This window comes from Oncorhynchus mykiss, chromosome 18 (genome assembly GCF_057628025.1).
Source record: "Oncorhynchus mykiss isolate SJ-2025 chromosome 18, ASM5762802v1, whole genome shotgun sequence".
Taxonomy (NCBI): domain Eukaryota; kingdom Metazoa; phylum Chordata; class Actinopteri; order Salmoniformes; family Salmonidae; genus Oncorhynchus; species Oncorhynchus mykiss.
In genome coordinates, this window is record NC_143039.1 from 21,170,521 (window position 1) to 21,183,718 (window position 13,198).

At 44.0% G+C, this 13,198-nt stretch overlaps 1 protein-coding gene across 31 annotated transcripts in view; it reads left to right on the forward strand.

Moving 5' to 3' along the window:
* The window catches only part of LOC110495495 (target of Nesh-SH3), a 30,488-nt gene that overhangs the window by 8,476 nt on the left and 8,814 nt on the right, over window positions 1–13,198 (forward strand). The window contains exons 2-15 of one of the 31 annotated variants that reach the window (XM_036951885.2): window positions 549–728; window positions 2,634–2,702; window positions 2,800–2,935; window positions 3,925–4,115; window positions 4,859–4,911; window positions 5,839–5,878; window positions 6,227–6,304; window positions 6,505–6,579; window positions 7,842–8,048; window positions 8,415–8,492; window positions 9,303–9,518; window positions 11,311–11,502; window positions 12,174–12,239; window positions 13,052–13,138. In XM_036951885.2, coding sequence (XP_036807780.2) covers window positions 549–728; window positions 2,634–2,702; window positions 2,800–2,935; window positions 3,925–4,115; window positions 4,859–4,911; window positions 5,839–5,878; window positions 6,227–6,304; window positions 6,505–6,579; window positions 7,842–8,048; window positions 8,415–8,492; window positions 9,303–9,518; window positions 11,311–11,502; window positions 12,174–12,239; window positions 13,052–13,138 — 1,668 coding nt within the window. Of the gene's footprint in view, window positions 1–364; window positions 729–2,633; window positions 2,703–2,799; window positions 2,936–3,924; window positions 4,116–4,858; window positions 4,912–5,838; window positions 5,879–6,226; window positions 6,305–6,504; window positions 6,580–7,841; window positions 8,049–8,414; window positions 8,493–9,302; window positions 9,519–11,310; window positions 11,503–12,173; window positions 12,240–13,051; window positions 13,139–13,198 lie in introns of those variants that run through there. The other 30 variants (XM_090206751.1, XM_090206753.1, XM_090206756.1 and 27 more) reach the window with 30 other exon arrangements.

Here is a 13,198-nt window from a genome sequence, read left to right on the forward strand (position 1 = left end):
AATGACTTTTCTGAACTCTTTGGAGCTCAATCTTCAAGAGTTACATCCTCCATTGCATTTCACCTTCTAATTTGACATCTCCTGTGCTTACGCACTCCCTCAAGCCTGACGATATCAGTGGTTTAAAGTCCTTTGGGTTTATCCTAATAGTCCAATGTTATGACTGATGGGGGGAATCAATTATCCCATCTCCTGTATGCGTTCAGGGTAATATTGGCTGCAGTTGAAGAGTACTGCAGTCTGTTTCCTGAAAACCACAAACACAATCCAGTTTGATTAATCCCTTGGGTACCTGGGGAGAGGCAGCTGTTTATCTTGCAATTACCCCTAAATTAATCTGTGTCCAGAAGTTTCTTAAATGCAGCACTTATCAATGCAATTCACAAATGCTCTGCACAGTATTTGCAATCTGCTCATGTTCATGTGAGGTGCTGAAGGTTAGCTGTGATGGAATGCACTAGCATCTTTAGGTGCAATGCACCACAGTTCAACTAATCATATCCACAATGCAATTCAACTGTATTATTCTACTTGTTGGCCTGTAACAGTGAGAAGACAGAACATGAAGGTTCGCATCAACGCTACGGGCGACACCATCGTGATGAAGTTTGTCCGGCCCAACCCTGACACCAAGCTGGAGGGCTACATCCTGGGCTACGGCAGCAGCATGTTCTCTAAACAGTTCATCCAGCTGCCTGAGAATGGAGAGCCCTACGAGACTGAGATAGGTAAGACCAGTCTATGGTAAGACCATGCACACACACACACACACACACACACACTAACCTATTGACTCTCAGGGATTCATCAGATAGTCATAACATAACAGTGTATATTGTATCTCCAACATACGTCAGTATGGGTGAGAAACCGTTCCTCTGAGAAACCTAGCAACCTGTCTTTGTAGAGCACAGAGATTCTCCAAACAGGGTGAAAAGGGCAGGAGTTACACTAAGCATTCCACAGTGTTGACTTTCCTCTTTAAAGTCCTTTCCTGCAGCTCAATGGGTTCCATTCATCATCAACCACAGCCTCTCATGAGATACATCCCAGCATCCCAGCCCACTACGGCACCTTAGCAGGGCAGCACAGGGCCAGTGGAAGATTACTTTACAGCTTGTGTAGATCATCTATTGAGCGTGAAACCACATGCTTATGTTAGAATTCGAATGATACGCTGTTGCTTATTTTTCTTGATACTCCCACTCACTAAAATCACTTGAGGTAAAGTAAACATCGGAGTGTTTTCATAATTAAATCAAACAAATATGGTTCCTTTATTGCTGTTTTGTGTTGATCTGTTCGGATTTATGATAGGCACGAAATGAGAGCAGGTCAGGAACAGGTTTCCTCTTGTCGTATGAAAAGGTCTCAATGGCCATTGGCTATGAAGTGGAACCAGAGACTAAAGAGAATGGAACAACTCCCTTGGCTGGCTCCCCAATCAGTGAAAGGAGTGCTCTTTGTTCAATGCGGAACAGCTTTTTAGTCACTTTTCCTTGAGCCCTTTCACCTGTGTGAGAGACAACAGAAGTGATCAAACATAATTTCTCACTGGTACAAGCTGTGACCTTCCACGTACAAAAACAACGACGACAAAGAGCCAAGTTAAATTGGTCTCAGGTGCCCCTCCAGAACATCTGATGGAAGTACCTCATCACGAGAGAGCCCAGAGGGATCCAACGAGAGAGCAGAGGGTAGACAGAACCTTCTCAGCAATAATGACACACGTAGTAGTCCAATAGGATATGGTTGTGTTTCTGTGACTCTCTGGGATCCTCTTCTGTGCTGACTCTTAACTTATTTAAAGTGTTTCCCCACACCCAACAGTTTGCTTTATTTTAAGCAACCAAGTGACTATCATTTGTCCAATGCCCCACCCATAACATTGTGCCAGCTTCGATCCATGCCAGCCTGCTCCTGCTCCTGGCATGCCAGCTCAGGTGCTCTGGCTTTATGTTAATCCATTGAACACCAGGACCTAGTCAGGCCCTTAGTGCTCCACCCTTCACATCCTGTCTATTTTGTTCTGTATAGTTTTTCATTAATGAGCTCGCCATTCTCATGCAATAGAAACACAATATTTTTGGATCACTGTTTTTATAGCACATTGAATCCAAGCGGCCAGATGTGTCTTAACTGTGTTCCAGATCCATACCCATATTTCACCCCTCCTAGCTAGCCTCAGACACTGTTTGCATTTGGGCAAGTATTATAACAACAGACAACTGTTAGATTGTGGGTGGATAATATAAACCCCTTAGAGAATTTACTGTATGTATTAAAGTCTCTGCAGGTTGGACAACGTTCCATTGTTCCGAGGAGTTCAAGCAACTCCATTGCATTTCAACTTACGATCTGAACGACTGTTTGCTTTCATCTGTTGTGCTTAAAGTCAAGCTCTTTCATCTGTGTATCTGCTCTGTTTCTGTTTACAGCGGATTTGAATAGTTTCAGCCCATCTCCCTAACACCAGAGACCTGGCTGGGTAGTGACTCACCAGGCGTCAGCAGGACTCTTTCTTCCCAAACCCTTCTTTCACTGCCCAGGACAATATTTCCCCCCTTCTGGTATATTCCTTTTTCCATGACAGAGAAATCAATGTGACAACGTTTTATTTTTTAACCTTTTAGACGCTGAACCCAAGTATCTTGTTGCTGTCCAGCCAATCCCGAGCAACGACGTAAAGAAACAATGCACAGGTACCTGCAGCAGTCTGTCTACGCATCTAAAAGGTTAAATCAGGTCATCAAATCTGTTGCAAATATAGTGTATGACCCTTGACCTTTGTCCTCACAGGAAAGGTCAACCTGGAGAAGCCACTCCACCTGGTTATTGGCTCCGTCACCCCAACCTCTGTGCTGCTGTCCTGGGGAACCTTCCTGAAGACGCCCTACGAAGCAGGCAACATCATGAACGGCTGTTTGGAAGACGGGTGAGTTATACCCTACCGCACCGCCAGCCAGGCATCTGGTTCCAGTTCCATGTTGCATTTCTCAGGCCAAAGCTTCCACAGAAACAGCCTCACTCAGCTCAAAATGGATGACAGGTGAATGCAGTTACACACTGTTAAGGCATTCAGACTATCTGCTTTTCACAAAAGAGAAGGATCTAGTTGAAATCAGGTGCACACACTGAGATCTGAATACCAGGCTGTTATTGCTAGCTATGTATAAAGATGACATACTGTATGGAGGCTTGACTAGATTTAAACTCATACCGTGCATTCAATGTACTGTGCTGTCGAACCTTGGAGGATTTATGATGCATAACAGTTCTGTAGAGAAACGTTGAGGAAGTGTGCCATTTATTTTCTATGGAAAATGGAGCATGGGAATGGACCGAGGTCTTTTCCAACGCAGGTGTGTGCCGGAGTTGACTGAGAATACATGGACTGTACTGCTGGGACACAAACACACTTTTCCATCACTCGATTTATGCTCCACCTTAAATACATTCTAGAATTTCCCCCACTCCGTAAGTTGGAGGAGTCGTTGGAGATCTCGACCTAAATTACAGCTGAGAGTTCCCCTTTCTATCTGGTGGCTTATTAAAAGCTAATATCAGTTCCTGTTTACTGCTTGGCTACTGCCGGCAACGCTACCCAGAAAGACAATCCCTGAGGGCATGAAAAGGGATCGGTTGACACTGACGAGATGACCTGAGATATCGGAGCCAGAATTAACAATAGCTAACGGAGGAAGCTTGTTTAACATATTAGTCCCTATAGTTCATCAGACCACAGCCGTAGAGCTGGAATAGCCACCCATACTGTATGATGTGGAGCACGCCTGCTGTGCTTTGCTGGTCAATGAGAAAAGAAGGCAGAATTTTCCAAAGGTTAGAGTTTGCCATAAAGATGCAAAGCCACTGTACAAGAATCAGCATGTTGTTTACTGTGCCTTGTTTGTCCCTCCCATGCAGACACTACACCGTCCGCTACAGGGAGAGGAACAGGAAGTGGATCTACCAGACCTGCCCCACCAGCGACACTGTGGTTGACAACCTGAAGCCCGACACCCCATATGAGTTTGGGGTCCGCTCCAACAAAGACGAACGCAGCGGAATCTGGAGCAAGCCTGTCATTCACAAAACCAACATGGGCGCAGGGTTGGGTAGGTTACTTTCTACATGTAATAGTTACTAGTTACCTGTCCAAAATTGTAATCAGTAATGATTACTTTTGAATTACCCAAACTCAGTAACGTAATCTGATTACTTTCAGTTACTTTTGGATTACTTTCCCTTTAAGAGGCATTAGAAGAAGACAAAAAGGATCCATCAAACACATTTGTTGTGTCATCAAAGTGGTCTCTGACTTGTGGTCAGACTTGCTCAAGTGGAACAAACGTAAACTTACCGGCTTCTTTTCAATGATGAATTGAATGCCATTGAGAAAACAGAAAGGTGTCATAATGTATTTATTTTTTGAGCAAACATAATTTCCAAATTTAAAAGTAATCCAAAAAGTAGTCATCTAGTTTTTAAAACGTATCTGAAATCTGATTACAATATTTCAGATGGAAATGTAACTGATTACATTGACAGTTTTATTTTTGGGGTAATCAGATTACATTACAGATTACAGTAATCAGTTACTTCCCAACCCTACATGGGCGGTATGTATATCATACTTAGGAAAATGAAAATCAGAGAGTTCAGGCAGTACCTCCTTGTTTTATTTTTGAAGAAGTCTGTAAGAAATATTTGTGGCTCAAGAACAAAGAATAAAACATCCATATCATGTGAGCCATTTTGTGTTTTATTGTTCCTACTTGCCAGACTTTCAAAAGATGACCTACCGACACTCTCTTCTCAGAATAGCAATTGTTTACATCTTCTTCTCCATGTTTTGCAGACAAAAGCGTCCAGAAACCCTACAAGCACCGGACCCCTATTGTGAAGCCAATGGTATGTGCTGTGTTTGTTGGCCATACAGCATAAGAACCTATGACCTACGGGACTCTCAGTCTCTGTATTAAATTGCTTCCACAGGCATACGTATTCTCACACTACAACTTTACCCTACCACTCATTTTTATTTCTTCAAGAAAATATTTTTCTATTTCCTGCTGTCACTGTGGAGGGAGAATACACAAAGGGGGTGAGAGGGTGAGAAGCAGAGCATAGCTGAGCTGTATAAGACCAGAGTAGAGTCGATAAACTGCTGTCTGCTTCCCCTGTCTGACCCCAGCACCCGGCCTGAGAGACTCTTTAACGTGGGTTTAAGAGGGTCACCCTCACAGACCTGCTGTGACAGGCAGAACATCGCAAATCAACACATGACACGCTCGCGCTGACATAGTCTTTCCGCCTACTCACAATCAATCAATCAATCAGATGTAATTATTTCTAAAGCCCTTTTTACATCAGCAGATGTTACAAAGAGCTATACAGAAACCCAGCCTAATCCTTTTTCCAATCTCTTTCATGGTGGCTATTTTGATTTTGCAGCTTATATGCAAGTGTGACTGTCATATGGCCCTTGTGCGTGCGTGTGTGTGTCAGTTAGGCTAAGTCAGGTACCAGTAAGTGAAGTGTAGACAGCAGACCATAAATGTTTTCTGGTGAAATGTCTTTTCCAGACAGAAGTCAGGAGTGATGTATGTGCCGTTAAGGGAGGCTGAAGGGCACGTTAGGTACGCTAGATGTCTCAAGGGAGACTCCCAGTGATGTAGCACTCAAGGGGAGACAGCACAAAGCACAACGCTTTCCTCACCATGAAACGAAAACATGACTTTAGCACGGGTAGCGTATTAGCGTTGACATATGAACTGTGGCTGTGGATCTGGTGGCAATAAAAACGTCCACCAACTGTAGATTGTTTTTGTTTCCCAGAAACCACCCATGTCCCGTGCACTTTTCCCACCTCGTCCAGGTAAGCCATTTCCGTGTAATCACTTGAAACCAGAACTTTTATATTGCATCCAAATGAAACAGCGAGGAATGCTACATGTCCATATGCATGTCCAGGCAACACTGTTACCTAAGCTTTATTCCAAAGTACAGGAATGTAGAGTATGTCATGATATTGTTCCAGGTGTATAAGTCCAGACAGCTAAATTACACTGTTTTAATATGGTAATGCCTTTACACTGTTTTAATAATTTAATATGCCTATGTAATGTAAAGTGTTGGTTTACAGCATCACTACTTTAGACATAGGGAGTATGTTGTAGCTACTTGAAATCCTGCCTATCTCCTCTTGATTCCCTTTCTCCCCCAGCTATTCACAATAAGACTCAGCCTAGACTCCCTCTGACCAAAAACCAAGGTTTCCCAGGATCTCCCAAGACATCTTTTGGTGATTACTCTCTCTCTCATTCTAAAGCACTTCACTTTTCACATTGGTTTTTTAATGTATTATTGTTGCCAAAAACACTACTATTTTCACTGTCTTTAAAGACCTTCTGTGGTCAAACACATTTCCTGCCCAACACCTTCGGCTACCTTTGCACTTCGTTCCTATTCACACTTTATGAAACGTGATATTATTTTCTACAGCACCACCAGAGAGACACCTGGAAGCTAGACCTGACCCCCGCTCCAATGAGCCTCAATGGCCACAGTTCCCACTGGGTAAACAGAGACTGACATTTTGAATCATATCAAGCTTTATTCGCAGTCAGTCATCGCTTGGCTATGTCCACTACGCTGCTGCGAGGGGAGGGGTGGGCTGGGGTGGGGGGTGAGAACCGCAGCTGTTCGTTGTGATTGGCTGCATGCTGGCATGCCTTGAGTCCACTGAGAGGTAGAAAGTCCCTGGATCGTGGAGATGGTGGTTGCACAGGACGGTGCCGCCACAGAGTTGGAAGTATGCGCGTAAGTTTCTGCCAGAGCAAATGCGAAGGGCACGCATGACGGTGATTTTGTTTTGCTTAGACCTCAAGCGCTGTGAGAGGATTGGCTGCTTGTTTTGCTCAGTTTCCCTCCATACTGTATCAGTCCAAATCTGCACTTTATCTTTACCCCTCTCTCTTTTCCACTCTCTCTCTCTCTCTCTCTCTCTCTCTCTCTCTCTCTCTCTCTCTCTCTCTCTCTCTCTCTCTCTCTCTCTCTCTCTCTCTCTCTCTCTCTCTCTCTCTCTCTCTCTCTCTCTCTCTCTCTCTCTCTCTCTCTCTCTCTCTCTCTCTCTCTCTCTCTCTCTCTCTCTCTCTCTCTCTAGCTCATCCATTGATCTATTCATCCATCCTTTTTCAATTGTTCTGCTGTTTGTTCCTCCCATGTCTATCCCCACAACCTCTGTGACTCTCTCTCTCTACAGCAGTGTCCATCAAAATCCATAATTGTATATGTTTGTGTCCACACACCATGACGTCTTTCTTGACATCAGTCATCTCAATCGTCTCTCTCCATGTTTCATCCCTGTCATCTCATTGGTTTACAGAGTTGTTGCACTTAAAGCCAGTGGCAATGCTGGGTTTAAACAGTCTGCATGACAACACTGCATGCAAAAAACGTGCTTGAATTTCCCATTAGGGAAAGGCAGCACAAAGTTGCCCTGTACCCCTTCTGTCCCTCTAAATACTCCTTCCAATTATATTTTCAAGACTTTCTGTGTGTATTTCAATGAGGTACAACTACATTATGTGACAAAGTTAAATCAACCTGCATCCACTATTTAAAAAAGATAAATAACTACAATCTTATACAGTCAATGAAAGGCATTCAGAGACATTCATCTCAGAGCCAAAGAGATGGATTTGAATGCCTGTCTATGAACTGTTGATATTGACCTCAAATATTGGGCATCAAAATGTTCCATAAAGTACGTCCTTATGTGACTCCATAGATTCCAGTCCCCATAATCAAAGTTGACCTCCCTCTTCTCTCTCACCCAGACGGAGGAAACAGTATTAGAAATGCTTCCTCTCATCTCGTGGACCTCCCTCCTGCCCCCCCCCAACTCCTGCCCACCAAAACCCCCAGTACCTCCTCTGCCACCCCTGTCCTTAACAACCCCTCTCCACACGGTGAAAAGCAACAGGGAAAGACCCAACCCAGGGGACCTACTAGCGCCACAGTGAAGCCACATAACCCTTCCTCTGGTAATTTCCACCTTTCAACTCTCTTTTACCTTCCCCTTCTTTTACAGTCTGTAATGTCATGTTAAGGGCATCAGAGTATACTCTGGTACACCTCAAAAAGGTTATCTAAAATGCCTAACTCTCTTCGGAGAAAACGCCTAGATGTTTACTGAAACCGAAAGACGTACTGGTATCTAAAGCTATTAGGGACATTTGAACTTTTTATGAAGTGAGGCAGGAATCCTTTGCTTTCCTTTACTCAATGGGTAGTCTTTGAGTGTGCTGCCCGAGTAACAGATAGGCAAGGAAGCTCTAACTTGAATTTCTCTACAAACCACTGTAACCCAACCCTTCAGAAACAGATAAAACCATTTTTTCCCCACACAGCTCTCAGCGAAACACAGAAAGGAGCATCACTGCTAACCCCCGCCCTGGGCAGTGAGAAAGCCAATAATAACAACTTGGGTAACGATGACCTCATCGTATGAATGCCCTCACTGTGTTTTGCCTCAGCTGGTCTACGTACACTCCGCTGTCTGTCTGCTGTCCACTGTGTCACCATCATCTCAGACCACAGCTTCTGTGTTGTTGTCCAGCTTTAATGTACACTCATTGGTCCACAGCTTCAGTGTTGTTGTCCAGCTTTAATGCACACTCATTGGTCCACAGCTTCAGTGTTGTTGTTCATCTTTAATACACAATCATTGGTCCACAGCTTCAGTGTTGTTGTCCAGCTTTAATGCACACTCATTGGTCCACAGGTCATGATCAGGAGTTGGACTGAATGCCTGTTATTGCACCATCCACCACATTATCAACCACATTACTGCATTATCCATATCTGCATGGCATACACAATCTGACAGTCATGGTTACGCTGCACTGCTTAGCCCCAGCAGCATCTATGACTCTATTCCTCAAGATTGTGGAAGCTTTAGGATGAAAAATGCTTGAAAGATCCTATAGTAAATATTGTTTGCGTCACTAAATGAATTAAAAGTACACACAAAAAAACATGCAACACTTATAACATCAAGACTAACATGAGTTAAAAGCTCATGTTAGGGAACTACAGTAGATGCCTTCAATCAAACTACACTATTGAATGCTGCAGATTTATTTGAGAGATCATTGATTGAATCATCCTCACTAACCCCACTGTTCCACTCTTAAGGGCCGTGGCTCCCAGCACACCTGAATGGCACAACAGCATTGTCTTTAACATTGAGACTACACATTGTAACAGGTTCTACAATTGTTTTTGTGGTTTTCTAGGTCAAGGCAACCAGAGAAATTTGAAACCCCATGGCCCGGCCATCACACTGATAGCCAGGACCATGAAGTCTCCTGCTGCCACAAACCCTCTCTTTCCCTTCACTGATGGCTCAAGACAAGATACCCCATCCTCCTCCTCCTCTTCTTCCTCATCCTCCTCCTCATCCCTTCTTCACAGGTCTAATAACTCATCACAGACCTCCGGAACACCAAGGGGTAATGGAATCTCTCTCCCTCCCCTTTTCCTTCCGTCCTCTCCTCCTCCTCTTCTTCTTCCTCCTCCTCCTCTTCTTCTTCCTGCTCCTCCTATTCTTCCTCCTACTATGTAATCTCCTTTTGGTTTTCTTGAAATCTCCCCTACCCCCACAAACCCTGTGTAACCAGCGTGCGTGCAGTACTTCCTCCAAACCAACCAGAAATGTTGTCATATCATATCTGAGATTGAGATTAGGCCAAGATTGCAGAGTTGGTTTGGCATCAAGTGCCTAATTTCACCCTGCACAACATGTGGAGAGCGTGATCGGTCATGTTTTCGACATAGCTTTTCATCTCCGCGGGCAAGATCTGTCATGAATGTCCAATCTATCCATCTCTCGACTCTCGCACCATCTGAAGAAGTCACTGCTACTTTTAGAAAGATCAGTCAGCATGTCGTAGATTCTGGTTGCAGCACGGGTCAGCCATGTTAAGACAGAGCTTTCCCCTGTCTTTGGGGAAACACGTTGTTCACTTGAGGCTGAAGCTCTGACAGGACTCTCCGCTGGTCCATCACATACTGTATAACACGCTACCTTTCCACACAAAATCACATCTGTTTTTGTCCTGTCTTTTTTTCTTCTATTTATTTTCCTCCTCACAAGGCCAGTTGGGAGATTCATCTCAAATCTGTTTCTTTCCTGAAGAATGAAGTCTCAGCTAACAATACTAGCCTATTCAGTGTTGTTGTGCAGCTTTAATGCACACTCATTGGTCCACAGCTTCAGTGTTGTTTTCCAGTTTTAATGCACACTCATTGGTTCACAGCTTCAGTGTTTTTGTCCAGCTTTAATGCACACTCATTGGTCCACAGCTTCAGTGTTGTTTTCCAGCTTTAATGTACACTCATTGGTTCACAGCTTCAGTGTTGTTGTCCAGCTTTAATGCACACTCATTGGTCCACAGCTTCAGTGTTGTTTTCCAGTTTTAATGCACACTCATTGGTTCACAGCTTCAGTGTTGTTGTCCAGCTTTAATGCACACTCATTGGTTTACAGCTTCAGTGTTTTTGTCCAGTTTTAATGCACATTCATTGGTCCACAGCTTCAGTGTTGTTGTCCAGCTTTAATGCACAGTCATTGGTCCACAGCTTCAGTGTTGTTGTCCAGCTTTAATGCACACTCATTGGTCCACAGCTTCAGTATTGTTGTCCAGCTTTAATGCACACTCATTGGTCCACAGCTTCAGTATTGTTGTCCAGCTTTAATGCACACTCATTGGTCCACAGGTCATGATCAGGAGTTGGACTGAATGCCCGTTATTGCACCATCCACCACATTATCAACCACATTACTGCATTATCCATATCTGCATGGCATACACAATCTGACAGTCATGGTTACGCTGCACTGCTTAGCCCCAGCAGCATCTATGACTCTATTCCTCAAGATTGTGGAAGCTTTAGGATGAAAAATGCTTGAAAGATCCTACAGTAAATATTGTTTACGTCACAAAATTAATTAAAAGTACACACAAAAAAACATGCAACACTTATAACAACAAGACTAACATGAGTTAAAAGCTCATGTTAGGGAACTACAGTAGATGCCTTCAATCAAACTACACTATTGAATGCTGCAGATTTATTTGAGAGATCATTGATTGAATCATCCTCACGAACCCCACTGTTCCACTCCTAAGGGCCGTGGCTCTGTAGTTCCCTAACACCTGAATGGCACAACAAATGTGTCTTTAACAGACATTGAAACTACACATTGTAACAGGTTCTACAATTGTTTTTGTGGTTTTCTAGGTCAAGGCAGCCAGAGAAATTTGAAACCCCATGGCCCGGCCATCACACTGATAGGCAGGACCATGAAGTCTCCTGCTGCCACCAACCCTCTCTTTCCCTTCACTGATGGCTCAAGACAAGATTCCCCTTCCTCTTCCTCATCCCTTCTTCGTAGGGCTAATAACTCATCACAGACCTCCAGGACACCAGGGGGTAATGGAATCTCTCTGTCCCCTTTTCTTCTCCTCCACTTCCTCCTCCTCTTCCTCATCTCCTCCTCCTCTTCCTCCTACTCTGTCATCTCCTTGTGGTTTACTTGAAATCTTCTCTAGCCCCACAAACCCTGTGTAACAAGTGTGCAGGACTTCCTCCAAACCAACCAGAAATGTTGTCATATCTGGGCAGAGATTGAGGTCAGGTAAAGATTACAAAGTTGGTTCCGCATCAAGTGCCTAATTTCACCCTGCACAACATGTAGAGAGCGTGATCAGTCATGCTTCAACGTAGCTTGTCATCTTCGCGGTCAAGATCTGTCATGGCTGTCCAATCTATCCATCTCTCGACTCTCGCACCATCTGAAGAAGTCACTGCTACTTTTAGAAAGATCTGTCAGATACGGTCAGCATGTCATAGATTCTGGTTGCAGCACGGGTCAGCCATGTTAAGACAGAGCTTTCCACTGTCTTTGGGGAAACACGTTGTTCACTTGAGGCTGAAGCTCTGACAGGACTCTCCGCTGGTCCATCACCTCCTTTTCCTATTTATTTTCCTCCTCACAAGGCCTGTTGGGAGATTCATCTTTAATCTGTTTTTTCCTGAAGAATTAAGTCTGAGCTAACAATACTAGCTGCTTTTTCCATAACAGTCACTCTTCTTCTCCACAGCCAATGGTAAGCATCACAAAGGAACCGGCCTCCCCAAACCAGTCGTTTGGAACAGACTGAGAATGGGTAAAAAGAGCTGATATTTCTCCCCTGTGTCTCTCATCCATTAACCCATACAGTTTGTTGGCGTTGTGGCAGCATCATCAACCAATATCGGTGTCCTTCACCCATTCATTTTGCTTGTCAATAATGTGTCTGTCTAACCATCCATCCATTCATCAGCCCATCAGTCTGTCTGTCCATACGTTGCCATCTGTCCAAGGGTCTTGGTGTTCTTGGTTTTAATGCAAGCTTCTGCAGATTCAATGCTGTTGCAGGCTTCAAAAGCTTATGACAACGAGTAATCAAAGGGGTATTAAGTAATCACTGCTCTTTTTAGGGAGGTAAGCCTGTGTTAGTACCCATTTGTGGTGGTGGGGAAACTCAGTTCATGTTTTCCAGGCAGAAACTGAAGCAGTTTCAGAGGTCTTCAAAGATCAGGCTCTTTGTATGCCGAGCTACATAACCAATGCTGTTTCTCTGTCACAAACTGGCAAACTGGAAGTCAAATCAATGTTGAGCTGCTTATGGTTGGGTTTCACCCTGCGCATGATTGTATGCATGTCAGTCCTGTACTGTCCTCATTGAGCATGAGATGTGGTTGGGTTGTCTATCATCATCATTCACTGTATGTTTGTGCTCTGTTTTATGTTATGGTCAATTGGTTGTGTCTTTACTGATAATGCAAGACAGTGGATTACTCAAGGATGATTCTTCGAAAGATCTTAATTGATATGTTCAGATATCATCGATGTCTTCAAGTGTCTGGACCCGCCACATTTCCCTCAAAGCCACAATAGGTTTGGGAATAGGTTTTAATCTTAGTACTTTTCCTGCAGCAAACACAAACAACTCGCTGTTGGAGGACATAAACCCTGATGTTTTGGGCCGTTCAGGTTTCTCTTCCATTGAGGACCAGTTCTATGGTAAAATGGCATGAATCCAGTCTTATCTGCACCCAGCGCAAAGCTAGCCCTGCCCACGCT